Source organism: Piliocolobus tephrosceles, chromosome 14, assembly GCF_002776525.5.
Source record: "Piliocolobus tephrosceles isolate RC106 chromosome 14, ASM277652v3, whole genome shotgun sequence".
NCBI classification, from domain to species: domain Eukaryota; kingdom Metazoa; phylum Chordata; class Mammalia; order Primates; family Cercopithecidae; genus Piliocolobus; species Piliocolobus tephrosceles.
Genome location: NC_045447.1, coordinates 44,527,199 through 44,552,758, shown reverse-complemented (window position 1 = coordinate 44,552,758; position 25,560 = coordinate 44,527,199). Strand labels below are relative to the sequence as shown.

Below are 25,560 nucleotides of genomic sequence, written 5' to 3'. Positions count from 1 at the left end.
CGACGTCAAGCCGAGGCCGCCGCCGCGGGGCCTGGTTATCGCCGGTTCAGCGCAGCCCGGAGTCGCCCAGGCCTGAACTCCCACCCAGGTCCCCGGCCCCCACTCCGGGCCCGTGAGGACACCGGAGGTCACCCCCCGGGGGTGGGGAGCGGAGCCGCGGGTCAGCTCTGCGAGCGCCCCGCGCTGGCCTGTCCGGCCCCGCCCCCGCCCCGGGCCATGGCCCAGCCCTTGTCCCGGCCCCTCGTCCTATCCCGATCCCCGCCTTGGCCCCCAGTCCCGCCCTCGCCCCGCTTCCCAAATCAGCCCCAACCCCTGCCTAGGTCCCCATCCAGGACCCCCTTCCAGTCCCTGCCCCTGGCCTGGCCCCCATCCCGGCCTCGGCCCTCGTTCTACCCCCTGTCACAAATCTCAGCCCAGGCCCTGTCCCAACCCCATTCCCAGTGTTTGCTTAAGGCCCTGGCTCAACCCCGTCCCTTGCTGCAGTCCCCATCACAGCCCCTCCTTCCATCCCACTCCCTGCCCTTGTTCAAGCCCCAGTGTCCAGCCCAGCCCAACCCATTATCCCAGCCTTTGCCCTCATCTCTGTGTTTACCCAAGTCTCTCCCGCTAGTCCCCCCCATCTCTCATACTCTGCCCCTCTCCCAGCCTAGACTCAAGTCTGGGTTTCAGCTGCCGCCAGCCCTATTGCTGCTGTTGCTGTTCTCTGTCCTTGGCCCGGGGGCTGGTGAGTGCAGAAGCAGGGAAGATTGAGGCAGGAATGGGGTTCCGGCAGGGAGGGGTGGGCTGGAGAGATTCAGGAGTGGTGGGACCTGGGGAACTAGATCATTGGGGAGCAATAGAGAGGAGTGAGGTCTTACAGAGCAGAGGGATTGGCAGGATCAAAAGAGTGGTAATTAATTGGGTTTGAGGCTCAGCAGGTGGCTTACAGTTTCTAGGACAGAGACTCCAAGATTTTTTCTGGTGTCTGTCCTGACCCCACTTTGACTCTTGCTTTTCCAGGGAAATCTTGTGGGCTTTGTCCCTGCTCACAAAGTTTGATGGGGGAGAGACAGTCCCACACCAGAAGCCCCTAGTGCAGTGTGGGAATATGTAGCCTAAACCTTTGAGATATTGGGCATACATTCAAACAGCATGAAGAAGAGTTTTAAAGATAATATGTAGCAAACAGATGAATATGGATTAATTGCCATTATAATGAGTTTTCTTCTTGTAATGATTCTTGTTCCAAAGAAGATTGATTTGCCTAGGAATAATTCCTGATACTTTTAGAGCAGGGCTGAAACTCGGAGGCCATTTTACAGATGGGGAAACTGAGGCTCAGGGAGGGAGCAATTTGTCCAAGTTCAGATAGCTTGTGATAGGCTGCGTGCTGGGGCTAAAAAAAAGGTTTCCTAATTCCTGTCTCATACTAGTGGGTTTTTTTTTTTTTTTTTTTCCCTCCACTGCAATGTATACTTAATAGAAAAACAGACCCAAGTGGGGAAAGGCTCAAAGCATAACCTCCCTTCTCCCCAGTCTGCCCACAAGGGGGCTTTATCCACAAACTGTTCCTTATTTGCTGGGCGTCAGTCAGGGGCCACCCTCCAGTGGGGAAGTGACTTGTACAGGAGAGAGGTCCAATATTTTAATGGGTGGAATGTGGGAGGAGGAGGGGGTGTCCTGGTCTAGGGATGTGCCATGAAGATGGCTACATCATGAAATGACTCTAGTCTTCATGGCCCAAGTCCGTAGTCAGCTCTGGTGTGTGTCACTCTAGGATGGAGATGTGCCTGATGGAGTCTTAGGAAATAACAGCCAACAGAGCAGCTGGGGGTGGAGAGTGGGTATGAGTGAGCTCTGGGGGCCTGGTTCAGTGTACAAACTTAAGGAGATGAATGCACATGAAAAGTCATAGCCCCTGCAGAGATGTCTGGCCACTTATGTGTCTATGTGTGTAACTGAGGGATTGTGGGAAGGCTGGCAGCATGTGTACATGCTTGTGTGTTGGTGAGTGTAGACACATGCATGTGTGTGGGGTGCATGTGAGCCAGTGTATCTTCTGAGCGCCTGTGTTATGGTATGAAGGGGAGGGGACATGTTTTGGCCCATGTACACTCCTCTTCAGCTCTGCCTGCTCATCATATGAGCAGATCACCGAAGCTGTGAATGGAGCTGGAGACCCTTTCTCAGCAGTTCCAAGGGTGAGGGCAGTGTTGGGTGCCTCCCGGAACGAATATAAGTTATCCATCCACCCCCAGCCAGTCCCCTTGAAGGAAGGAGCCGTGGAGGCACTCAGTGTTGATTACTGCTGCTGTCAAGTTGGGCACTGGGCAGAGGCAGTAGCCAGTCAGGTTTTCAGTTTTGGTGAGGGGGAGTTTATGCTGTTGAGCCAAGTTCCTAGCTTCTATCCCCTGCCATCATGGCTGCTTCATGTGCCATTGAGCAAGCATTGGGCTGGTGAGGAGAGCTGGGTGACTGATGGCCAGAGAGCATATACAGCTGAAAGTTGTGGATAAAAATACTGTTGCCCAGAAGCGGGTTCAGGTGCTTTGGGGAGAATTGTAATGAAGTTGGAAAGGAGTACCAGTCCACCTAAATGGAGGCAGGGCTGCCTTTAGTGCTGTTAATAGTGAATGCCTTGGCAATTTTGGACCTAAGTGCAGGGTGTTCTGTGACCTAATGGTGGCGATGGGTTTTGTCTGAGAAGAGGCTGGCAGGGTCATAGGACCATCATGGCACAGGACTGCATAGTGCTTATCGGTTGCTTTGGTTTCATTTCAGGAATGGAAGTTATCTCTTGGGTCTAGTGGTCCCATTCCTGATCCTTGGATCTTTTCCTTGGGCTTAGTTGAGGACCCACACGTGCCTTGCTAGTCAAAAAAAATGGGCTTTTATTCTACATAGTGCTGTTACTAGCAGGGCTGGCCTCAGCCTGTGTGTTGTGTGGGGTGTGCATGTGTGGTGTGGGTGATGGTCAGAATCACCCTAGCTTCATCATAGAAATATTGGGGAACCCGGAATAAGTTCATCTGAACTCGGTAAGGGCCTTACTCGTATGCTTCCTCTGGACACAGCTCTGAAAGGCCCTGTTCAAACCACAAACCAAAGTTTGGAGTGAATGGGGCTGTGGACCCTTTTCAAGCATCTGCCCTCAGAACTTCTTCCAATTTCCTCCTAGCATTCCCAGCTGCTGCTCACTCCTTTATCTCACAGGCCTATTCTGTGACCTCTGTAGCCCCTGGCCACGTGGGGATGGCTTAGCTAGTTCCCCAGTTCTCCAGGCCATACTGTGGTCTTTTGAATTACAAGCATCTTTGTGCTTGTCTGTCCATGTTTCCCAGAGGTCATTAAACTTTTCACCACTAGCCCTCTGAGGGTCTGCACTGAGAGACTGACCAACATTTCTCCTAACAGTAGCAATGGTTGATCAGATGACCCATCCCTGGTACCAGCTTTGAGGAGGAACAGCCCCTCCCTAACCCCAGCAGAAGGCGTGCTAGAGTTCTGATTTCTTCTAACAATAGTATCCAGGCTGTTCACCTCTTAGCCTTCTGCCTCCTACTTAGCACAGCTAGGGTTCCTAGGAAACCTGTCTCCCCCATCAGTGGGTTCCGTTTCCCTTTATCCCTCTCGGATGCATCTCTGTCACTCTCTGAATGCTGCACTGGTAGCCTTTCTGGGTTCCTGGGCAGTGCTCAGCTTGCAAGGTGGCAGGCTTTCCTTCTTGACAGTTGAAACTGATCATGTGGTCTGAACCGGACAGACTAGTCCTTGAGTGTAACCATGACCTCCAATGGCCCCCACCTATGTAGGGCAGCTCTCTGGGGTGACTCCTGGGGTTGCTGTGGTTCAGTGTTCCTCCTTCAGCAGCCTCCCTTTCCCTTTCTTTATTTCAAAAACAGCTCATTTTTGGAGTTAATCTCTCCCATCTCCAGAGAGGTAGATGATTGAACTAGGTTAGCCCTGAGGGTATTTCCTGCTTGGCTGAAAATGCCCCTCCAGAGTAGTCCATACCCCAGCCCCGGGTCTGTCCTGAAGCTGCTGAGTTCCCCACCTTCTCACCTGTCCTAGAGGTGTCATCTTGGGCTTCTTTTCAGGCTGGTCCAAAGTCTCCAGAGCAGTCAGATTCCCCAAAGGTTTACTTTGAGAGACCTTGCCTGCCATTTGGGACCCTCTTCCCCTGTCTGCTACTGGGTTGCCTCCACTGTGACAGCTATTCTAGTCCCTTGCCTGGCTAGCTGCTGACATGACTTCTGCTCACCTTGGCTCTGCTCCTGACAATCATGATCAGGTATCTTGGCATTTTAATGAGAGATGACCACTTCCTCCCCACCTCCCAACTCGGCCTGCTCTGAAGATTCCCAAGGGGCTTGAAATCCACTGGGTCATCAACTTACTGCCTCATTGGGCCTCCCTTTGGAAGAACATTCCCCCGGCCCCCACCTACTAGCTGTACATTCTGACCCGGGAGGCCTGATGAATCTCCTTTCCTGGGGACTCTCATGGTGGCCTGCCAGCTCCTGTCCTTCTGCCACCCAAGCAGGCCCCTGGCAGCCGTACCACACTTTCCCCTCCCCTCTCCTGCCCTGAGCCAGTATACAAGCAGCGCTTGTGAGACTGCTGAGGGTTTTTACTGCTCCTAACCACAGGGGAACAGAGAGGGGAAGAAAATCAACAAGGATGTCACACAGTTCCATGCTGACTCCCAAGCCCCACAGGTGGAGTTCCAGCCTGCTTAGTGGCTTAAGAGCCCATGCCAAGACACACACACACACACACACACACACCTTCCCCACATCTGTTTTTTTTAAAGTTTGGTAAGTGGAGAAAATGGCTCCTAAGTGAGGGGCAGCTGTGAAGTCAAAGAAGGGGTCTTAGTTTTGGATTTAGAGAGAGCTAGATTTGCATCCTCAGTTTGATCTAGGTCTGAGCCTCAGTTTCCTTATCTGTAAAAGGAGGGTTTTTTTTTTTTTTTTAAATAAGATTAACGTAAGGATTAAACCAGATGATGGCTAGGTTTCAGATCTGCAGCCTAAAACCTAGTTCCTGGCTCAGAGGAGAGCATTTGTGGAGTTGATGCTATCGGTGAGGAAGACTGGCATGCCTGTTGCCTAATGGAAATGCCCTCTGCCCTGCCCTGCTCCTTTCTCTCTCTCCTGCTTCCCAGGAGGCCTTTTCCTGACTGATTACTCCACCTGCTCACCCCGCAAGCTGAGTCCTTTCCGCTCCTTTGCCAGCACCGAGCTCTTCCACTTCCATGTTCCCGAGGACACATTCCTGGCTGTTTGGAACCTCATCATCTTCAAGGAGCAAGGGGGAACCTTTGGGGACCACTGCCCAGACCAAAGTGTGACTGTGTGAGTGTCTGAGTTAATTTCCCAACCCCACTTCCAACCCCTGACCACTTTCCAGACCAAAGTGTGACTTTAACTGACCCTGACCCCAACCCACGTCCAGATTGAAGTGTGACTGAGTGAGGGCCATGACCTCTGTCACATGACCACTTCTGGACTACTGTATGACTGTGCGAGTGCTTGAGCTGATCTCTCACCCGTGGCCCCTGACCTGGAACCACTTTGTTGAATGTGTCAGTATAGGGAATCTATTTGTTTTACCGGTAATGAGTGACAGTTCTTCTTTCTTTCTTCCACTTCCTGCCTCCCACCCCATTGCCTGCTTTTCTCCTCTCCTAATTCTGGTCCCCCAGGTATTTCCGGTCCGGGGCACCCCCTGTCATCAATCCCCTGCATACACACTTCCCAGGGGACACAGCTGTGCCTGGGGTTTTCTCACTGACCCTCAGCTGGACACTGCCCAACCGCACCTCAGGCATCTTTAACGTCAGCAGCCCCTTACCTGGGGACTGGTTCTTGGCTGCCCACCTTCCCCAGGCCCATGGCCACATCTCTGTCAAGGTGGGTTGATGTTGCCCAGGCTCGGGGGTCTAGAACTGCCCTTCCATCTCTGCTGAATTCCCCCCCACAGGCTCCCTGGCACGCCAGCCTTGTGTCAGGGTGGGCAGCAGCACAAGGGTGGCTGGGGTGGGGCATGGCTAAAGGCCAGCAGGTCACCTAGTGGGTCAGAGGCCCATGATCTGGAGGAGGCAACTTGGGAGACCCAGGAGGACATGCTGGGTCCAGGTAAGCTGAAGGGAAAGTTGAGAATCTGGAGTCGGAGGCTCTGGCATGGGGGAGTAGTGCCGCTTCCTAGTGGAAGGCACAAGTGTTAATCAAGGTGAACAGAAGCCAACTATGGGCTGGTCCAATCTGCTGCACACACCCAGGACTGGTTTTATTCTACATCTTGATTGACAATAGCCCTGAAGACTCTCTTAGCCCACGGCCCAGCCTTTAATCCATCTGGGAGAATGCATTCCTCTTGCATCATAATTTCAGACAGCTTCCTACACCCTTCAGAAGACCACAAGAGGAGCTCTTTCCTGCTAAAAGGAGGCTTTGGGCAGCTGGTGTCCATCCTGGCCTTTGCCTCACTTTTCTCCAAATATCAGCCACCCCAAGCACTTATTTCACAGAGATTGTTAAAGACTGAAGGGCAGGTTCAAAGGACAGATGCCTCTCTGGTTTGGAGTGGAAGGAAATGCCACAATGTTTTCCTGCCACTCTCATGGATGAGGCCAGACAGGTCTCCTACTCCTGTTCACTGGAGGAGGAGCAGGGGGTGTACTGAGCTGGCTGTTGTCAGCGTGGGATGGCCATGTGCATGGGGCCTGTGGTGAGGGTGAATAAACGAGCAAGAACAGAGCAAGGATTTAAAGAACAGGACTCTAGCACTCAGAAATGTGGTGAATAGTGCCTTTGAATGAGCTGAGACTCACATAAGGACAAGGGTGCTGGCACTGCTGTTGTCAGAGATGGGAAGTAGGGCTGAGGTAGTGTCTCTAGGCCTCAGTGACGGCCATTTTTCCTGAGAGTGATGTGGATGTGCAAAAGAACTCCCCATTAAGGCCTGCGAGCCTGCTGAAGGACAGCATGTTGGGAGCTAGCTTGGAAAGGGCCCTAGGTTCTAGGTAGGCCTTGACTCTCATCAGAACTGAGGGTTCTTCTGTTAGAAGGAACGTCTTCGTAGGTCTTTGGCAAAATCCCAACAGGGATGTTCCTTATCCTAACTCTGATCCTTGACCCACTTTGTGAGAACTGACAGGGAAAATCCTCCTGAAGCCTGGCTATAGTTATCTAAAAACCTTTCTAGGTAAGCAGGAACCTAGGGCCTAGGCCTGGGCTGGGATTGTGGGAGCTGAGGCCCAGTTAGAAGTGGTCAGGATTGCTTATGGCTATCAGATTGGGACAATGGGGAATGGAGATAGTAGTGCAGAGAAAAGGTGATCAGACCCTAAAGGGTGATTCAAGTACCCAGACCAAGGGGGAGCTGGGCAGTGAGAAAAGAACTAGGCCTGACATGTACATTTGCAACTAGACATGGGAAGTGGGGCCTGGGGAACTTGGTACCGAACTGGAATCCTGGTCAGAGCTCCCCCAGGTATGTGGTGAGGCTAGACAGAAGAGGACCATCCCACTCTGCCCGCAAGCAGCAGTGGGTCTGGATGCCATGAGAGATGTAGTGCTTCCGCTAGGCCTGTTTGAGAGGTTGATGGGGCAAGGATCTTATGTCGGTCCTTCTAAGAATTAGATTAACTTCTGTAATCTTATATGGTCCTCAAAGGGTTCTTCAGCTCTCCAGATCCTGGTTAATTTCCAGGATTCCAGCTTGTGGGTTCCTTGTCTAGAGCATTCCTCCATCTTCTCAACTTGTTTCCTCCTGCTACTATGGTGTGCTTCCTGTGAGGCTTGGCAAACACAGGCATTTATGTGGGTTTAGGGATATCCTTTGGTGGGAACTGAAGAGTCCCAGCGATAAGAAGGCAGTGCTGTTTCTAGGGCCCTTCTCAGCTTTGGGGATGAACTCAGATCTCCCTTTAGCCTCAGTCCTTTAGTATCTGCTTTGTGCCAGGCCTTGGGTTGTGTGCTGGGGACGTAGAAATAAATAAGATGCATGTTAGATACAGGAGATGTTTTAGGAGGATAAAGGGGAGATGGCTGACTCAGTGTGGTGGAGGTGGTATTGGAAACTGTTAAGTGGCGAGGCCTGAGGTTGAGAAGGTAGGGAAGGGCATTCCAGGTAGTGGGAGTAGCATGGCCCAAAGTTTAGAAGGAGCTGAAGTGGTTCAGTGTGGGCTGGTTTTAGGGTGGTGAGGAAGGTAGAGGGATGAGCAGAGGCCAGATCATGAAGGGCCTTGACATTTGAACTGTATCCTGAGCGTAATAGGGAGCCCTGAAAGGTTGTGAAAAAGAAGTGACTTACCTGGTCTGGGCCACCCTCATGAGCTCTAGTCCCACACTTCTGCCAGACCCTGTGTCTGTGTTATTTACTATGTATTCCTAGCCTTCAGTGCAGAGTCTGGCACATGATGCTGTTCCACCTCCTTTCCCTGTCACCTTCTTCCTACCAGCCACTTCTGTCCTGTCCCTGGCCTCCATCTCCTTGCCTTTCCTGTTTTGGATCCTGTGTTCATTCTAAGGTGCCCAGTTGCCAGTCTGCTCTGAGGGGCTGGCCTTTGGGTTGTGGATACCATTTGGCACCCAAATTGCTCATAAGGGGAAAGTACTCCTAAATGTCTTTTAGAGCATGGGTTCTCTTCTTATTCTTCCTCTTCCTGTGTCTAAGATTTGAAAAAGTAGGTAAAATAATGAAAGCAACTACAAGGAAAGTGAAGAAGTCAATTGTACAGGAGAAAGGATTCTGTTGAATCCAGCAACTAGGACCACACGTGACTCAATATCTCAGCAGAGGTGGTTAGAATCTGCTAATAGTGCAGCTGCTTTTCCTCTTCCTCCTAAATTATTTTATTTATATTTTGAATAGGCAATCTGCGTACCTGGTACAACATTCAAAAGGTACAAAAGACATGCAGTGGAAAGTAAGTTTTCCTCTTCCCTTCTTTCAGTCTCTAATTCCCCTCCCCAGAGTTAACTAGTAACTAGCTGTTAACTAGTTCCCTATATTACTCTTTCCTTTTTGAAACACCTTCCCTTCTTGGCCTCTGTGACTTTACAGAACTGTCCTGGTTTTCCCACTGCCCACTCCTCTGTCTCCTTTCCTGGCCTCTCCTCTGCTTGATCTCCATGTTGTAGTGGCCCAATGCTTGGTCCTGGAACAGCTCCTTTTTTACTTTTCTATTCTCTTGCGTGGTGTTCCAGCACAATAGTTTAAAATACCGTCTGTATGTTAATGCTTCCAAGAGTATTCAGCCAGTTCTAATTTCTTTGAATCTCAGACTTTATATCCCACTGCTTACTTGACATCTCCAATTGGATGTCTAAGAAATGTCTCAAAGAGTATTTAGTAAAACCAAATCAAAGTGAAGCTAAAAGTATAAAAGTCTTTAATTTCTATTTCACTGCTCCCAGTCCATGCTTCTTCTTTCTGTAGTTATTGTGATCTTCCTCAGGAAATTGCACTGTCATCCACCCATTGCTCAAGCCCCAAATTAAGTGCCCCAAATCCTTGATTTTTCTTTTCTTCTTATTCCTCACAACCAATCTGTAAAGAAAAAGTCTTGTTGACACTACTTCTGAGGCATGCCCTGAATGCATCTACAGCTCTTCATTTCCACTTCCAGCACAGTTTCTCTGCTTTCTGCAGGGCTACCACAGTAGCCTTATAAGTGGTCTTCCTGCTTTCACCCTTGCCCCCTGAAGTCTGTCGAACACTCGTTTGCTTCTGCACTGATTGGGTGCTTTCTGACTGTGGGCATGGGCTCAGCTGTGCACTCGCTATTCCCGCAGAAAAGGCTGAGTGTCTTTGGGCATCTTCAGTCTGCAAGCCCCACCCAGAGTCTGGCTCTGGCCACCCCCGCTCAGGTCTTTCTGAAGAAACTCAGCCCATATGTATGAGGACGTTCTAGGAATCTACCTACCATGCCTTCCACTCCAGGATCTTTCAGCCTGTAGCCCATCCATGTCTCACTTTTGCCTCTCCTAGTTTCTCGAGCTGCCTTGCCTGGGCCCTGGGCCTCCCCAACTGCTGATGTTCTTCTGGCCTCTTGGCTCAGTTGGGACACTCTCACTTGGCATCTGCCCTGGCAGCTCTTGAGGACCTGACTTCTGGTGCTCTTTCTCTGGCCCCATCATGGGGTGATGGTTCCCTGCATCTCCCCTGGTCTCCACTGACTAAACACTCCCTCCGCATGAAGAGGGGGGACTGGCACGTTACACAGTTGAAGGAAGGAGCACATCTTAACCAAACAGGTCATGTCCACTGTTCTTTCATTGAATCAAACACAAGCAAAACTCCAAAACGTGGAGCAAAGCGTTTCTTTCCTGGACTATCTAGCAAGGAAGTGGGCCACGATTGGAGTATGAGCCCCCACCCTTGGGACTCATTCACTACAAGATTATTATGGTGGTAATTCTTGCCTTAGGAGGTGGGGTCAACGCAGTGACTTGTGAGAGTCTTTTGGTTCTTAGGGTTTGACACCAAACCTGAGCATCTAGGTTGGTTCAGGAGCGCTCTGAAGGGACCCCCTTTTTGACAACCATTCTTTAACAGCTATAATTTTAGCACCTAGTATGTGCCAGATGGTGTGCTAGACACTGGGGATGCAAAAGGCACAGACCTTCTAGCCTTGTCGAGTTTTGCTGGAAGTCAGTGCCTTGACTGGCTTGTTCTGAGCCATGGAACTCAGTGGGATGTCAGGGCCTGGAACTTTTGTCCCAGAACAGAGTTTGAAGGTATGACCTAATTAGGAGCCCCTACCTCCCCTTAACTGTGAGATCTGTAGGGCTCATATAGCTGCACGTGCTGCAGAAGACGAACTGTGACAAATGGGACTGTGCTCACTACAGAGTGATGAGGCTGTGCGGGCCAGGGGGTGTCAACAGAGAAGGAGCTGGGGATTTTCTCCAGAAGAGAAGCTGGGGGAGACATGGTTGATATCCTTTAGCAGCAGAAGAAACACAGTCTGAGGCTGAGGGACCAGACAGATCAATGGGTCTCCTGAAGGCAGAGTTGGGGCAGGGGCATCAAAGATGACAGGATTTGGCTTTAGCAAGGTCAGCACTTCCCCCAGATGTTGTGATCCATTTACTGATTCATTAATTCAGCAAACATTCATCTGTGAGGTATGCACTCTATGTGAGGCCCCGTGTCTAGAGGAACAAAAATAAAATAGGCCAGAGTTCCTGTTCTCAAGCTGCTTATAGTCTGGAGGTTGCCTGGAAGGTAATGAGTGGCCCTACACTCATTACCTGTGTAGGGCTGCTCATTACCTGGGTGTAATGAAAGTGAAAGCAGAGGCTGGACAAACACGTGGGAGTGGGGCAGGGTGGGGACTAAAGGAAATTAAAGGTTGAGATTGGTGGCAGGGAGAGTGAGGGGGTTGGATTGGAGGCCTTGAAGGAGCTTTCTACCCCACCCCACTTTGCCTAAAAGAGCCAGTGTTCTAAGTTTCTGAGCCTGGTCGGGAATGGGCTGGTTGGAGATCACAGTGCTGCTGGGCTGGCCCAGAATGCTCAGGGGGAGAGGTTAGCTTGGGAGAAGGGGCAAGCCAGGCCTGATTGTCAGGAGGGCCGGGGTTTGAATCCCAAAACCTCAGCCAGTGCTGAGGATCCCAGCAGACCTTGCAGACTGAGGTGGGACAGAGATGACCAGAAATGATTGCTCAGGCAAGAAGGACCTAGAGTTTAGAGAGACCTGGGTTAGAGGCCTGGGAGTGGTGGCCAGGGTGGGGGTTTCTCCCTGGCCCACCCAGCAGGTTCTGTTTGCCTTGGTTTAGTCACGCCCCTGCTGTCTCTCCCTCTCCTGCCACACCTGCTTTTGTCCCAGGGTCTCCAGGATGAGTGTCAGTACCTCCTTCAGCCGCAGCTGATTGTCCGGCGTTTGCTGGATGTTGCTGTACTGGTTCCTGGCCGGCCCTCAGAGCAAACCCTCTCCCCACACAATCGCTCAGCGCTCTACAAGTAAGTCAAAGACTCCCCACACCTTGTCCTTTCCCACTTCTCTGGCCTCAAATAGGCTGCAGGGTTCTCTCTTGGCTTCTCCGCCTACCTGCCTGGTCCCTGGGTGGGATCCCTGCCTCCTTCCCTCCCAGAACAGAGCGGGAGACCTGAACAGCCCTCCTTCCGACTCCACTCCCCTTCCTTTCTAGTGCTTCCCTTGCCCTGTGTTCCTCTCGTCTCTGTTTTTGCCTTCTTACCCCCAACCTCTCCTCTGCCCAGGGTCTTTGTGCCCAGCTTCACTTACAGGGTTTCAGCACAGCTGGCGTGTGTGGGGGGCCGCGGGGTATCTGCCTGCCCCCTGTCACTGCGTCTGCGTCCCAAAGCCCCACCCCTGCACAACTCAAGCTCTGTGGCCTGTGGAGGTGCCTCGGGATGCCAGCTGGAGCTGGCACTGCCCCCCTGGGGGCACTGGGTCTACGTGCGTGTGGAAACATCATCCCGGGGCCCTGGTAGGACCATCCGCTTCCAGCTGTGTGTGCGGTTGCAAGGTCAGAACCCCTGCATTTGCCCTCGTCTGTGCAGATATCCGTGGCTGGGAAGTGACTTGGGGTGGTTCTGTTCAGTGGCCCTCTGCCACATCCCTACAACCTCCCCTTCCCCACCCAGGCTCCTTCACGCTCCCTGAAGCCATCCCGTTTGGAGCTCCAAGTTATTGGAAGGCCTTTAGATAACTTTTTTTTTTTTTTTGCATCTGACTTGAGACAACTAAAGGACTTCATTACTTTCTTTGATTTAATCTCTCAGTTTCCTGGGGTAGGCAGGAACATCCAGGACCTCTGGGACACTGTCCTTGCCAAAGCCCTTGCAAGTCAGTGAGATAGCCTGTCATACTTAATATCTGTTTCAATAGCGTCTTCACTGCCTTTAGGGAGGGATAGATGACCTCAGTTCCCTCCAGTGTGGTATTGCGTTAGCTGTCACCATTAGGAAACCCCTATGACCCTGAATGCCCCACACTCCCCAGGGACATTGCATTCTAGTTCTCATCCTTCCCCACTCTTTGCGAAATCCTGTCTAGCTCAGATCTGTTTATGAGTAAATTCAAGACTGTAAAGGCTACAGGCCCAAGCTCTGGTTTCCTCTGCCCCACAGAGTGCCCACAGCCCGGCCTGCTTCGAGCCCTGGTCCCTGGAGCTGCCATGAACATGCCCCAGTCACTGGGCAACCAGCCACTGCCCCCAGAACCACCATCCCTTGGAACCCCTGCGGAGGGGCCTGGGACTACATCCCCACCTGAGCACTGCTGGCCAGTGCGCCCGACTCTGCGCAACGAGCTGGACACCTTCTCTGTCCACTTCTACATCTTCTTTGGCCCCAGTGTGGCTCTTCCCCCTGAGCGCCCAGCCGTGTTCGCCATGAGGCTGTTGCCAGTGCTGGACAGTGGAGGCGTCCTCAGCCTGGAGCTCCAGCTCAATGCGGTACTCTTTATGGAGAGTGGGGAGGTTGCTCTCCCAGGGAGCTTGCAGGGAAAGGTGTCAGGGGTGTTGGGGTCTTTACCTCCTCCAGGAGGTAAAAGCCTGTCCAGGTTGCTCCCACCCATCCTGACAATTAGAGTCCATGACTCAGACCAGTTCTGGTCAATAAACATGTTCAGAGTATTGACTCTGCTACAGATGGGCAGGTCAACCAGGTCGACTCAGTGTCTGGGGTTTCCCAGTTTTGTAGGCTCACCTCCTGCTCATTACTGGCCTTTCACTATGGCAGTTGTTAACCTTTTCCTGCATATCTCCTTTGATGGGGAGTTTACCACCTCTTGAGGCCGCACAGTTCATGTTTGGATAGCGCTGATTGCCAAAGGCATTCCTGACATCCCATCAAAATCTGTCTCCATGAATTTTTTACCCACTCATCTTTGATTCAGTGGGTAAAAGCCATATCCAGAAGCCATTTCCAGTAAATCTATCTCTGTCTTGTTCTTTTTTAAAGCAATAGACTTAATTTTTTTTACAGCAGTTTTAGGTTGAGCAGAAAGCACAAAGTTCTCATATACCCACTCTCTCACGTTTTCCCTATTATTAATATCTTACATTAGTATGATATATTTATTGCGTCCCAGTCCTATTTTTACAGCCCTTCAGATGTTACCTCCAATCTCCCAAAAGCTGAAGAACCTCAGTGTCTTTGGGGTCTTGGTATTTGGATCTCTCCCCTTCCTTCACTGTCTCACCTGGTCATACTTCTAGTGGTCACTGTGTCTCTGAAATAAGTGATCTGAGGTGGTCTGATTGAGGTGGCAGGTAACAAGACTTGCATTTGTGCTGCCTGAGATTGAGTTACTTTTTTCAGCAGCTGCATTACACTGTGGGATCACCTAGGGCTTGTGGTGAATTGAGATCCCTGGGTCTTTTTCCTTCCTTTGTATTTTCTTCAAACCAGTTGTACACATTTTTTTTTTTTTTTTTAATTATAAGAGTAATAGGATCACATAAAAACTTTGGAAGATGGGGGAAAATATCTCCCTAATGCAACTGTTTAACCTTTTTTTTTGAGACAGAGTCTCGCTCTGTTGCCTAGGTTGGAGTGTAGGGGTGTGATCTTGGCTCACTGCAACCTCCACGTCCTGGGTTCAAGCGATTCTTGTGCCTCAGCCTCCAGAGTAGCTAGGATTATAGGAGTGCACCACCACACCCGGCTAATTTTTTGTCTTTTTGGTAGAGACTGGGTTTCACCATGTTGCCCAGGCTGGTCTCAAACTCCTGGACTCAGCTGATCTGCCTGCCTTGGCCTCCCAACATGTTGGGATTACAAGTGTGAGCCACTGTGCCTGGCCCACAGCTGTTTTTGGTTTATGTCCTCCCATTTCTTTTCCCCATTAATTGCTTTGTGTCTCTAGTTGTAATCAAGGGGCATACACATTTTGGTGCCAATTCGCATATTGTATTTTTGCAGTGAATTTTTGAACCTGAATGGAAGAATTTATGTCCCTCCTTGAGGCATTGCCTAATACTGGTTTGGGACTCAGGCCTTCTCCACTTTGTGTAATTCACACACTTGCAAAGCCAACTTTTTGTACTTCTTAGTCATTACTGTCAGCATTAAGACTGAGATGAGGGCGGAGCCCTATGCTGGCCCATTAGAGAATATCTTCAGCTTAGCTTTGATCCAATAACTTACATACTGTTCCCCCAGCCAGGGATCCTTTTAACTCTACTATCCTCCAGCTCTGAGGGCAGGGACCACTTTCTCATCAGCCAACCTGAGGCCTGGTCTGTGGCTTTATGTGGCCTTTTATGGGACATGGTTTAGAACTTTCTAGTGGTCCTGTTAGAGTCATTTATTCACCCTGAATATATTTCTTATTTACATAATCAAATTCTCTCTTTGTTCTCGCTAAGACTGTATGTATTTTGTGTTTGCTTATTGCCATGCCTCTGGGCAATGACAGTGAGATCTTGATTCGACCTTGAAACTGTAGACCCTGAATTAGAGGACAGCCTTGCCCATACTTGTTGTTTCTTCCTCAGTACCCTGAGAATAGAAGCCTAGCCCTCCTGCAGCCCCTCACCCTTTCCCTCTCTGCATTTCCATCCATTCACTTTAATGAGCATCTGTTTACATTCCATCATCTGCATTCTATGACATGTGCTACCCACCTCAGCCTGTTCTGTTTATTCTGAAAGGTATTTCCTCCAAATATTTTGATTTTTTTTCTCCCCTTGGATCAAGAACTGGACATGTGGATCAGAGAACTACATATACTTTTTTCTTTGGCTCCCTCCTAGAAAGACTTTCACTGAGTAATACTTTGGCATATTGCCCCGGGCTTGCATTGAAGGAAGTTACATAAGCAAGTTGTATGAAACTCACTCTTGTGGCTGAGGACAGGATGCATGACAACACGCAGTGCTGCTTTGATGAGAATTTATCTCAGAACTTCCCCTTTGGATGCTGTGATTCTCCAGAGACTGATTAGCTTTTATATTATGTAGTTGCAAATCTGGTAACTCATTATACTTCCTTTGCTTTGGTTGCTTGGAAGTCAGTATCAAATATATGGCCTACATTAGGGACAGACTTTATTTTCCTATCCTGATTTTTAAGTTTCCCTCAGGCATTTATTGTATTCTATTTTATGTAAGCTGCCTCAAATCCTTCTTGAATGAGGTGAGCTTATGGCATCCTGTTACCTTTATTCTTGTAGACAACCCCTTACATTTACTCTTGCAGATTATCTAGTTTCTTTTAATCCCAGCCATGTTGCTACATTTAAGCTCTTGGGCATTCTGTTACCACTGTTCAGTACCTAGGATCATTTCACCTGAATTGGAGTGAGTGTCTTCATGCTCCACCTGTCTTGGGGTCCAGGTGAAGATGATGGAAAACCTTACAATTGCCTTTGTCCACAATTAGTTTCTATAACTGGCAACAGCCCTCCTTCCCCTCAATGAGCTAGATAGGACTGAAAAAGAGGGTGTTCTCTTTTGCTCGGACAGAATTGAAACACTTCTGCCCAAAGAACAGATTCAGAATTGGGCCTTGCCGTCTCATCAGTCCTTGAAAGATTTCTGCTGTGGAGGATCTGTTGTTTTTCAGTTTTTCTGTTCTGAGAATGGAGGTGAGAGGACAGCTTTGGCGTGCAGAGCGCCGGGAGGAATGGGCTGTCCTTGGAAGGTGTGGGTTAATAGGGGTGGGAGTCTGAGGGTGGCTGTGGGTGGAGCTGGAGAATGTGGCAGCCTCACCTCCATACCTACCCTCCCCAGAGCTCCGTGCGCCAGGAAAACGTGACGGTGTTTGGATGCTTGACTCACGAGGTGCCCTTGAGCCTGGGGGATGCAGCAGTGACCTGTTCCAAAGGTGGGGTTAGGAATGGAGGAGGAGAAGAAGCTGCAGTGTGGTGGGGCGGGGTGGGGGTGGTGGTGGTGGCGGGCAGGGGTGAAGGTGGGGAGGGATGGAATGGAGGAATGATAGGCTAGGGTTCCGGGAAGTGGGGGCAGGTGGGTGAGGGTTCTTGGGTCCCGACTCCTCCTTCCTCTCACTGACCCCTTCCTTCTCCCTTCAGAGTCCCTGGCCGGCTTCCTCCTCTCCGTCAGTGCCACTACCAGAGTTGCCAGGCTGCGAATCCCATTCCCGCAGACGGGGACCTGGTTCCTGGCCCTCCGCTCCCTGTGCGGGGTGGGGCCTCGGTGAGCGGGGCGGGGCGGGGCCAGGGCTGGGACCGGGACTCGGCGGGGGTGGCCCGGGGCCCCAGGTGACTGCGAGTGTGTGCGCAGGTTCGTGCGGTGCCGCAACGCGACGGCCGAGGTGCGGATGCGCACCTTCCTGTCCCCATGCGTGGACGACTGCGGGCCCTATGGCCAGTGCAAGCTGCTGCGCACACACAACTATCTGTACGCAGCCTGCGAGTGCAAGGCCGGTGAGCGGGCTGCGGTGGACTGGAGGTGGACCTGTGGGCCTGTGGGCAGGCGGCGGGAGTAGGGGAGTGCTCAGCCTGAATTGGGGACGGCTTTGGCAGAGCCGGGGTGAGACCACCCTCCACGGGCAGTGGCATAGGCCCCATGGCTGCCGTCTGTCCTCTTCCATCCTGTTCCCTCCCCACACGCAGGGTGGAGAGGCTGGGGCTGCACCGACAGTGCAGATGCGCTCACCTATGGATTCCAGCTGCTGTCCACACTCCTGCTCTGCCTGAGCAACCTCATGTTTCTGCCACCTGTGGTCCTGGCCATTCGGAGTCGATATGTGCTGGAAGCTGCTGTCTACACCTTCACCATGTTCTTCTCCACGGTATGCGGCGGCGTCTGCATCTTATCACTGGGTGCTTGTGCGTGGTGGTGGGTCACAGTCTGTATTTCCACCACGTTCTCCGAGGGTTTGGGAATGTACTTGGCTTCACTGTGTCTTTTACAGACAGAGACAGCAGTGCTTCCCAACCTATCATGCATAGAAAAGGGTCATTTTTGTAAGGCACATTGGAGTAGATGAACAAAACTGTTTGCAACTTAATAAAGTAAGTTTGGGCCTCCAGCTCTTCCACACTCTGTCCACCCTGAGGGCTGAGGGGACCTTTACTCAACACATGGGCCAAGAAACTGGCCTACAGTATGGATTTGTGTCTACACAGTCACCGTGTTCTGTGTATGGGGGCAGGAAATCTGTGCTTTCCCCCACACCTCTGCATGGAGTGTCTTCATCTTCACCACATTCTTCCATGATGTGAGAGCTAGCTACTCTGAGCCCCCCTTCTCCATCACACTGGGGACTTCTACATCGTTAGCACGTTCATTCCTGTGGTCTGAAATGGTGTCCCCATTCAGTTGCCGTGCCACCTTGATTTCTCATGGGAACTTTGGAAAGATAGAGGGGACCTCTGTATTGGGGGATTATAGGACAGTCTGACTTTTAGAGTCCTGAGAAGCTTTACAGACTCAACTGTGTCCTGAGGCATTGTCAGAAGTGGCAGTATCATATCACATCCCAGCTCAAAGGAGTGCATTTTGATGAAAATTAATATAGTTTAAAACCCCTCCATTCCCATTGCAGAATCGCCACAATCTCTTTCCTGTGTTTTCCCCACTCCTCCGTAATCAGAGAAGTTCATTATAAGCAAGTGTCCAGAAACTATAAGGAAAGGTAGAGAAATGAGCCTGCTGATGTGACTTAACCCCCAAGTAGACTTTTTACCCCTGAAGTGTCATGTCTGGGAATCTTTTCAACTCATCTCTAGGCTCTTGACACCATGCGACATGCATGTGAGCACTGCAAAAACTCTTAGATGGTTTCAGACTCTCAGGCCTTGGCAGCAAGGATATCACAGAAACCAAAACGGGCCTTCCTGGTGTCCAGCATTACTAGGTCAGACATATGTCTAAATTAGAAAAATCATACCTCTCATCTGGGAGAAAGCAGGGGCAAATGTGCTGAAACTGAGGGGTCTGGGTCCTCCTGGAGATTCATCCAGAGATGAGGAAGAAGAGGCTGCAGCCATGCTGCAGAGAGAGATCTTGGCTCTTTAAGCTGGGTGAGAAGCACATACCCCAGTTTTGCTTGATTGGCCCCTTTTTAGGCCTGCTCCCACAGTGCCTCATTCTATTTTTATATTAGACACTGTTTCTCTTTCGTATTGCCAGATGCCCTTTCTACTGTGGCTCACCAAATCCTCCAGCAACAGCTGTTCCACCAGCCCACTCTCGGCTACATGCAGATCGAATGTGATTCATAATTAGTAAGCCTACCTAAGTGTGTCAGGAGCCTGCAGCATATAGGGAGAGCATATTCACTCTCTGGACTTGACACAAGCATCCTGATTGGCTCCAGAGTGTTCAGTGCTAGATGATTCTTCCTTATCTGGATACGGTGTCTGTCAACCTGAAAAGACCTTCCCTGTAGCAGGAGCACTGGGAGAGCCTCAAGTCACATAAAAAGCTCCCACTTTCTTTCCTTCTTTCTTTTTTTTTTTTTTTTTTTGAGACAGAGTCTTGCTCTGTCGCCCAGGCTGGATTGCAGTGGCGCGATCTTAGCTCACTGCAACTTCTGCCTCCCAGGTTCAAGTGATTCTCCTGACTCAGCCTCCTGAGTAGCTGGGACTACAGGTGCATGCCACCACACCTAGCTAATTTTTGTATTTTTGGTAGAGACAGGATTTCACCATGTTGGCCAAGTTGGTCTCAATCTCCTGACCTCATGAACCACCTGTCTTGGCCTCCCAAAGTGCTGGGATTATAGGCGTGAGCCACTGCGCTGGGCCAAAAGCTCCCATTGTCTTAAATAAGGCAATAAGGAAAAGCTGCTGGCTTTGAGGTGTTGCCTAAAGCCCTGCTCTAACTCCTGTTCTTTTCCACATGGGCCAGAACATAAAGCTATGTTTTCTCTTTTCCCTGCAGGTTCTCTGTGGTCCCTCCTTGCCATTCTTAGACTTATTTCATTCTGCAGCAGTGTCCATTTAAGGGCCCATTGGTCAAATTGCAGTTGTCAGTACTAGGACAGATGACAGTTATCTTCCTTGTCTTCAAATAATCCAGGACAGTCTACACTTGGGAGTAGTAATTCATTCTTATCTGGGACATAGGAGCAGACAGTAGGGATTCAGGAGTTTACAGATGTAAAATATGTTTTGAAAAAACAAAAACAGGCCACAAACTTAGCATTTGATTTTTGTATATACGCAAACAATTCAGATAATGTTTACAACAAAATGACATATACTGAATATGTGCTGTGTTTCAGACACTGCTAATTTAATCCTCACAATAGTACTGTAATAGTTGATACATGCTTTTATTCTTGTTATCGGTTTTTTTTTTTTTTTTTTGTAGATAAGGGAAAGTTAAATATTTTGCCTGAGGTAGAAAGTGAGTATCTACCTTAGAATCTGGATAAGCCTGACTCCAGATCCCTAACAAGTAACAGATGAGCTGTGTTGCTCCCTTTGCACTAGGGCAGTGAGCATGCATTGATATGCTTTTAACCTGACTTCAGTTTCTCCTAAGGCCTAGAGTATGTAGAAAAAGGCATGGCCGCAGTTTAGTAGTTCTCACCAAATTCTTAAAAGATAAGAGCCAGTCAAGAGATCTGAAAATACAACTAAGCCAAATATAAGAAACCATCAGGCAAAGATATCAAAAATTGTAATTGTGTAACTTGAACCCATACTGTTCAAACTGTGTATCCGTCACAGTGTTCCTTGAATCCTTATAATTGGATCTCAGAAGACCCAGACAGAGCTGGCATTCTGGGGCTGTGCAGGTGTCCTTGCTGATTGCCGACATCCTAGCTACAAGCCTACCTTCTCATTACCCCTGACATCCCTCAGACCATCCCAGGTCATTCTCAGTGTCCCTTGGCAGAATCCCGTACCTCTTTCCAAGAGAAAATGAAAGCAGAAAACAGGAAATAAGGGAGTAACAGCGAGTTCCATTATATCCCAATCTTGGTATGGATTAACTACGTTTGCATTTATAGTCCACATTCTGCAGTACCTGGATAGCCCATTTTGGAGCATTAGATGTACTGTTATAAAAATGTAAAATTCCACAGAAAAAAATTTTAGGATAATTTCCCTACATTGCTTCATAAATAATGTCCAAAGCTGAGAAAGTTATCAACTTAGATTAGAATTATATCAATAGAAGCCAGTTTGTAGTCTATTTTTTTTCTTAAATTCCCTGATTTTTCTGTGTCACTTCTACCTTTTTATTGCTGTTGACAAAACGAATGCCAATCTAAAAATTTAGTCCACAATTTTTAGTGGACTAATTCCCTCATGCTACAATTTTAATTTAACTCTACCCCTGTGGATTTTTCACAACCTTAAACAATCTCTTTGACCTTTTAGTATACTTGGAAGATAATCAGTTGTAAAATATTAGTGAGACGATTTCTGCAAATCCTCTCCACTCTGGAGATAATATCTCCATTTTTCTTTATTCTTCTTTTAGCGCAAAGTCCTAGGAGAAAGTCAGCCCTTAATTATTCCCCTAGAAGTGTCTTCAGCATTTAGTGATTCAGCTTTGCCTTTTTTTCTGCTGATATATATCTTCCTTTGTCTGAAATATAGTACAAATCCCTCTTCCAGAAACTTCTGGGCATTTCTTTCTATATACTTGAAAGTGAAGCATATGGAGCCAGTGTTTGGTTAAGCCTGGATGTAAAATTAGTGCTTTAAAATAAAATCCAAGTCATAAAACAGTATTGGGGTAATTTAGTGGCCTGTAGTACTTATGTCTGGTCTTGGAGGCAGAGAATAATCAATGTCCTATAACTAAAATAGAAAAAGACCAAAATATTGATTTGTTTAGGAACTAAAGTAACTCCCAATGAATCAGCACATATAAATAGTTGAAAAATAAACCAGTCTCTTAGACATATTCAAACATTAATTACTTAACCATTTTTATTTATTTATTTATTTTTGAGACAGGGTCTCATTCTGTCACCCAGGGTGAAGTGCAGTGGCATGATCATAGCTCAGTGCAGTCTTGACCTTCTAGGCTCAAGCAATCCTCCCACCTCAGCCCCTTCTGCCCCCACCCCCAATTCCCTGTTCCCCACCAAGTAGCTGGGACTATAGGCACACGCCACCATGCCCAGCTAATTTTTGTATGTTTTGTAGAGATGGGGGTTTCACCATGTTGCCCAGGCTGGTTTGAGCTCCTGGGCTCAAGTGATCCACCCACCTCATCCTCCCAAAATGCTGGGATTAATAGGCTTGAGCCACTGCACCCAATCTAAAAAAAATAATTCTAATGTTGATAAGGACCTACATGAAAAGTCTCTGAAAATTTCCCAGTAAGAACTCACTTTTTCAATTTAGCAGTATATTAAAAGGAAACCATGTCCCCAAAATAACAAGCCCTTTTGAAAGCCTGGAACACTCACTTAAAACATGTTCATCCTAAGGCAGTCTCTTTTTGCAGGAACAAAATTACTTACCTCCAAAGTGAAGGAAAAGAAAGAAGATAGATATACAAGCTTGAGTCTTGCAGCTTAAAATTTAAAGGAATCAAACCCAAAGTTTCCCGATGCCAATTCACATCCCAGGTTTTCTTCTTCATTTTGTTTTCTTTTTCTTAGATCCTAGCTTCTTCCTTTCCGTATTTGTCTGTTGGAGTTGTAATTTTTGCAATTTGAATGATTGGATGACATCTTCAGTAGGGTCAAAGGAAACAGCGATTTCTTCTCTAGAGACTGACTTTGGAGTATGTTTTCCAGTTCTTTTGGTGGCATCTCTGCCACTAAAGAGTTATCCCTAGAAAACTTTTTTCACAAATAAGGGAACACAGGATGCTGGAAGCCATGGCATTGTCCAGAGAGACAATCTGGACATGGATCAGGACTACAGACAAGGGAGCTAGTGGCAGACTTTGCTTGGTTCCTTAATTAGGATGTCCAGTCGAGTTTGATCCAATTCCACTTCTGTTCCCTGCATCCCCTTTGAACCTCCTCAATAGTCCACTCTTCACTATGTTCTCCAGAGTGTAGGATGGGTGGACACTGTCCCCTCTCCATGTTCTTCCCCATGGTGTGAAGTGCCATGCCTCTCTCCATGGCCTTAGGGACTGCCTTTTTTCTTACCTGCCACACACTCCCCGCATTTGTTGGTAGGGGATGAAGAGGGTCAGTTGGTGGAAGGCCTGAGAGTGAAGCCCAGTTCAGAGTCTGAGCTATCAGGTGAAACTGGGACATAGCGGGGAGATTTGGATTCTGGGTAGCCCAGAGCTTGGGCCAGGGATGGGGATTATAGGTGGGATCCATGGTGAGCGTGAGGAGACGGGGACAGGATTGGCTTCAATTTGAGGATATCAGAACCCCCTGGCAGGGCACTCTCCACCGCACCTTCCAGAAGCAGGAAGATAAGGAAGGTCAGGACCAGGGTCAGGGCTGCCAGATACATACTAGCTATGCAGCAGACTGGACCTCCTTACCACGTTCTTCTCAGGATTTGGGGAGTCAGGCATTTCCCAGATCTTCTCCTCTGTGACCTCTCACCTCTGCTGCTCTGACAGCAGCACACCACCCCTGGGCCCACCCCCTCCAGTTTTGTAGACCTGGACCTCTGCCTCACGTTCTCTCAATGCCTGTCATTTCTTCCTTCAGTTCTATCATGCCTGTGACCAGCCAGGCATCGTGGTTTTCTGCATCATGGACTACGATGTGCTGCAGTTCTGTGATTTCCTGGGCTCCTTAATGTCCGTGTGGGTCACTGTCATTGCCATGGCTCGTTTACAGCCCGTGGTCAAGCAGGTCAGTCCAGAGTGGGCCCTGGGGAACAGCCATGGCCAAGTCTCCTTGAAATCCACTCCTGACCTCTCCCTGGGAGCATTTCCAAGTGCCTCTCATGATTCTGACCCAGCCCCTGGAGTGCTGTCTGTCACCTGGCCCAAGCCCAGCCCTGGAGTCTCTTTCTCTAGGTGCTGTATTTGCTGGGAGCTATGCTGCTGTCCATGGCTCTGCAGCTTGACCGACATGGACTCTGGAACCTGCTTGGACCCAGTCTCTTCGCCCTGGGGATCTTGGCCACAGCCTGGGTAAGGGTGGGGAGGGATGTTGGGGTAGGGTCCCAGCAGGACTTGGGTGTGGGGCCCCAGGTATCTGGTCTCCCGTTTAAGGTAGGCTTAGCTCTGTCATCATCACCTGCTGCTGGCAGTGTCCGCTCCAGTCTTAGAAGATGTCTTTAGGTCACAACCTAAAGAGGAAACCTGAGAGTGACCAACTGTGGCTTGGGTTCCAGGGCTTGGCATTCCTGAGCCCCACTTCTCTGTCTCCCCCAGACAGTACGCAGCGTCCGCCGCCGGCACTGCTACCCACCCACATGGCGCCGCTGGCTTTTCTACTTGTGCCCGGGCAGCCTTATTGCAGGCAGCGCCGTCCTGCTTTATGCTTTTGTGGAGACCCGGGACAACTACTTCTACATTCACAGCATTTGGCATATGCTCATTGCGGGCAGTGTGGGCTTCCTGCTGCCCCCTCGTGCCAAGACTGACCACCGGGTCCCGTCTGGAGCCCGGGCCCGGGGCTGTGGTTACCAGCTATGCATCAACGAGCAGGAGGAGCTGGGCCTCGTGGGCCCAGGAGGGGCCACTGTCAGCAGCATCTGTGCCAGCTGAGAGGGGCTTTGGGCCTGGCCCTGGGGGGATATGAACGCTTCCTAGAGTTCTTTCTGGGGGCGTGGAGCCCTCTTACAAGGAGACAGGCTGTATTTCTTGAGGACATGGAGTCTTTCTCGAGGACACAGAACTCTTCCAGGGACCTGGAGCCCTTTCCAGGACATGGAGGACTTCCTGAGGGCCTGGAGTCCCCTTGCATCATGGAGTCCTTCTTAAGGACTGGAGCCTATGCAGGCACAGAGCCCCTCAGGACCAAGGAGTCCCTCCTGCAGGTGTGCAGCCTTTCCCGGGATACGGAGCCTTCCCAAGACATGGATTCCTTCCCAGGGAGACAAACCCCTGTCAGGAACACGGATCATTCCAGAGGAGGTGGAGTCTATCTTGGGGAAACCAAATTTCCAGATTTCCCCAGAGGCTCAGCAACTCTGGCCTCAGGCTTCCTTTCCAGAGGCAGCGTCTGGGCTGTGCTGTGCTGCGGAGGAGGGATTGCAGGATGGATGAAGCTGGGACTGGGGCTGTCTGGGTGGCTGGTATCCTCGTTTGATACAGGTGGAGTCTGTGTGTCTCCAATGAATGATTGGTTCAGAATGGTTCTGTGCTGGCTTTTTTACCCCTGGGGTCAGGGGTGTGGGGAATGGGTGAAAGAGGGCCCCTCAGGGAATCAGCAGGGCTGATGGGAGCTACTGCTGGAGGCTTTTGTCATGCCGTGTACACAGTCTGATCCCGCTCATCTGGGCCTTGCATTCATTTCTAAACACCTTCTAATGTCCATTCCCCAATTCATATTGAGCCCAGTTTGCAGTAGCTGAGAGGGGTGTGTGTGTGTGTGTGTGTGTGTGTGTGTGTATGTGTATGTGTGTGTATGTATGTGTATGCTGAGATGGTTTAAATCAGGGAGACAGACTTTCCTTATGATGCCCACACCCAACACAAAAGGAAGCCGAGATCCCAGGAAATTGGAATAGCAGGTACACATCTCAGGTGTGCAAGAAGTATCACAAGGATGTAGCTTCTGTTTTGAGCCCCCA

At 49.7% G+C, this 25,560-nt stretch overlaps 1 protein-coding gene across 3 annotated transcripts; it reads left to right on the top strand.

Moving 5' to 3' along the window:
- Positions 1–25,560, top strand: TMEM8B (transmembrane protein 8B). 3 transcript variants are annotated; one of them, XM_023203200.1, is made up of 14 exons: positions 1–88; positions 646–724; positions 5,147–5,336; positions 5,687–5,894; positions 11,821–11,954; positions 12,213–12,481; positions 13,086–13,411; positions 16,694–16,787; positions 16,993–17,116; positions 17,204–17,346; positions 17,536–17,714; positions 23,523–23,669; positions 23,837–23,953; positions 24,197–25,560. In XM_023203200.1, exons 7-14 carry the CDS (start codon positions 13,133–13,135, stop codon positions 24,530–24,532), a joined length of 1,419 nt encoding a protein of 472 aa, XP_023058968.1. In that variant the 5' UTR covers positions 1–88; positions 646–724; positions 5,147–5,336; positions 5,687–5,894; positions 11,821–11,954; positions 12,213–12,481; positions 13,086–13,132; the 3' UTR covers positions 24,533–25,560. The 3 variants fall into 3 exon arrangements, with proteins under 3 accessions (XP_023058968.1, XP_026311934.1, XP_023058967.1); XM_023203199.3 differs by having other exon boundaries at positions 8–724; positions 24,197–25,120; XM_026456149.1 differs by lacking the exon at positions 5,687–5,894 and having other exon boundaries at positions 1–724; positions 24,672–25,117.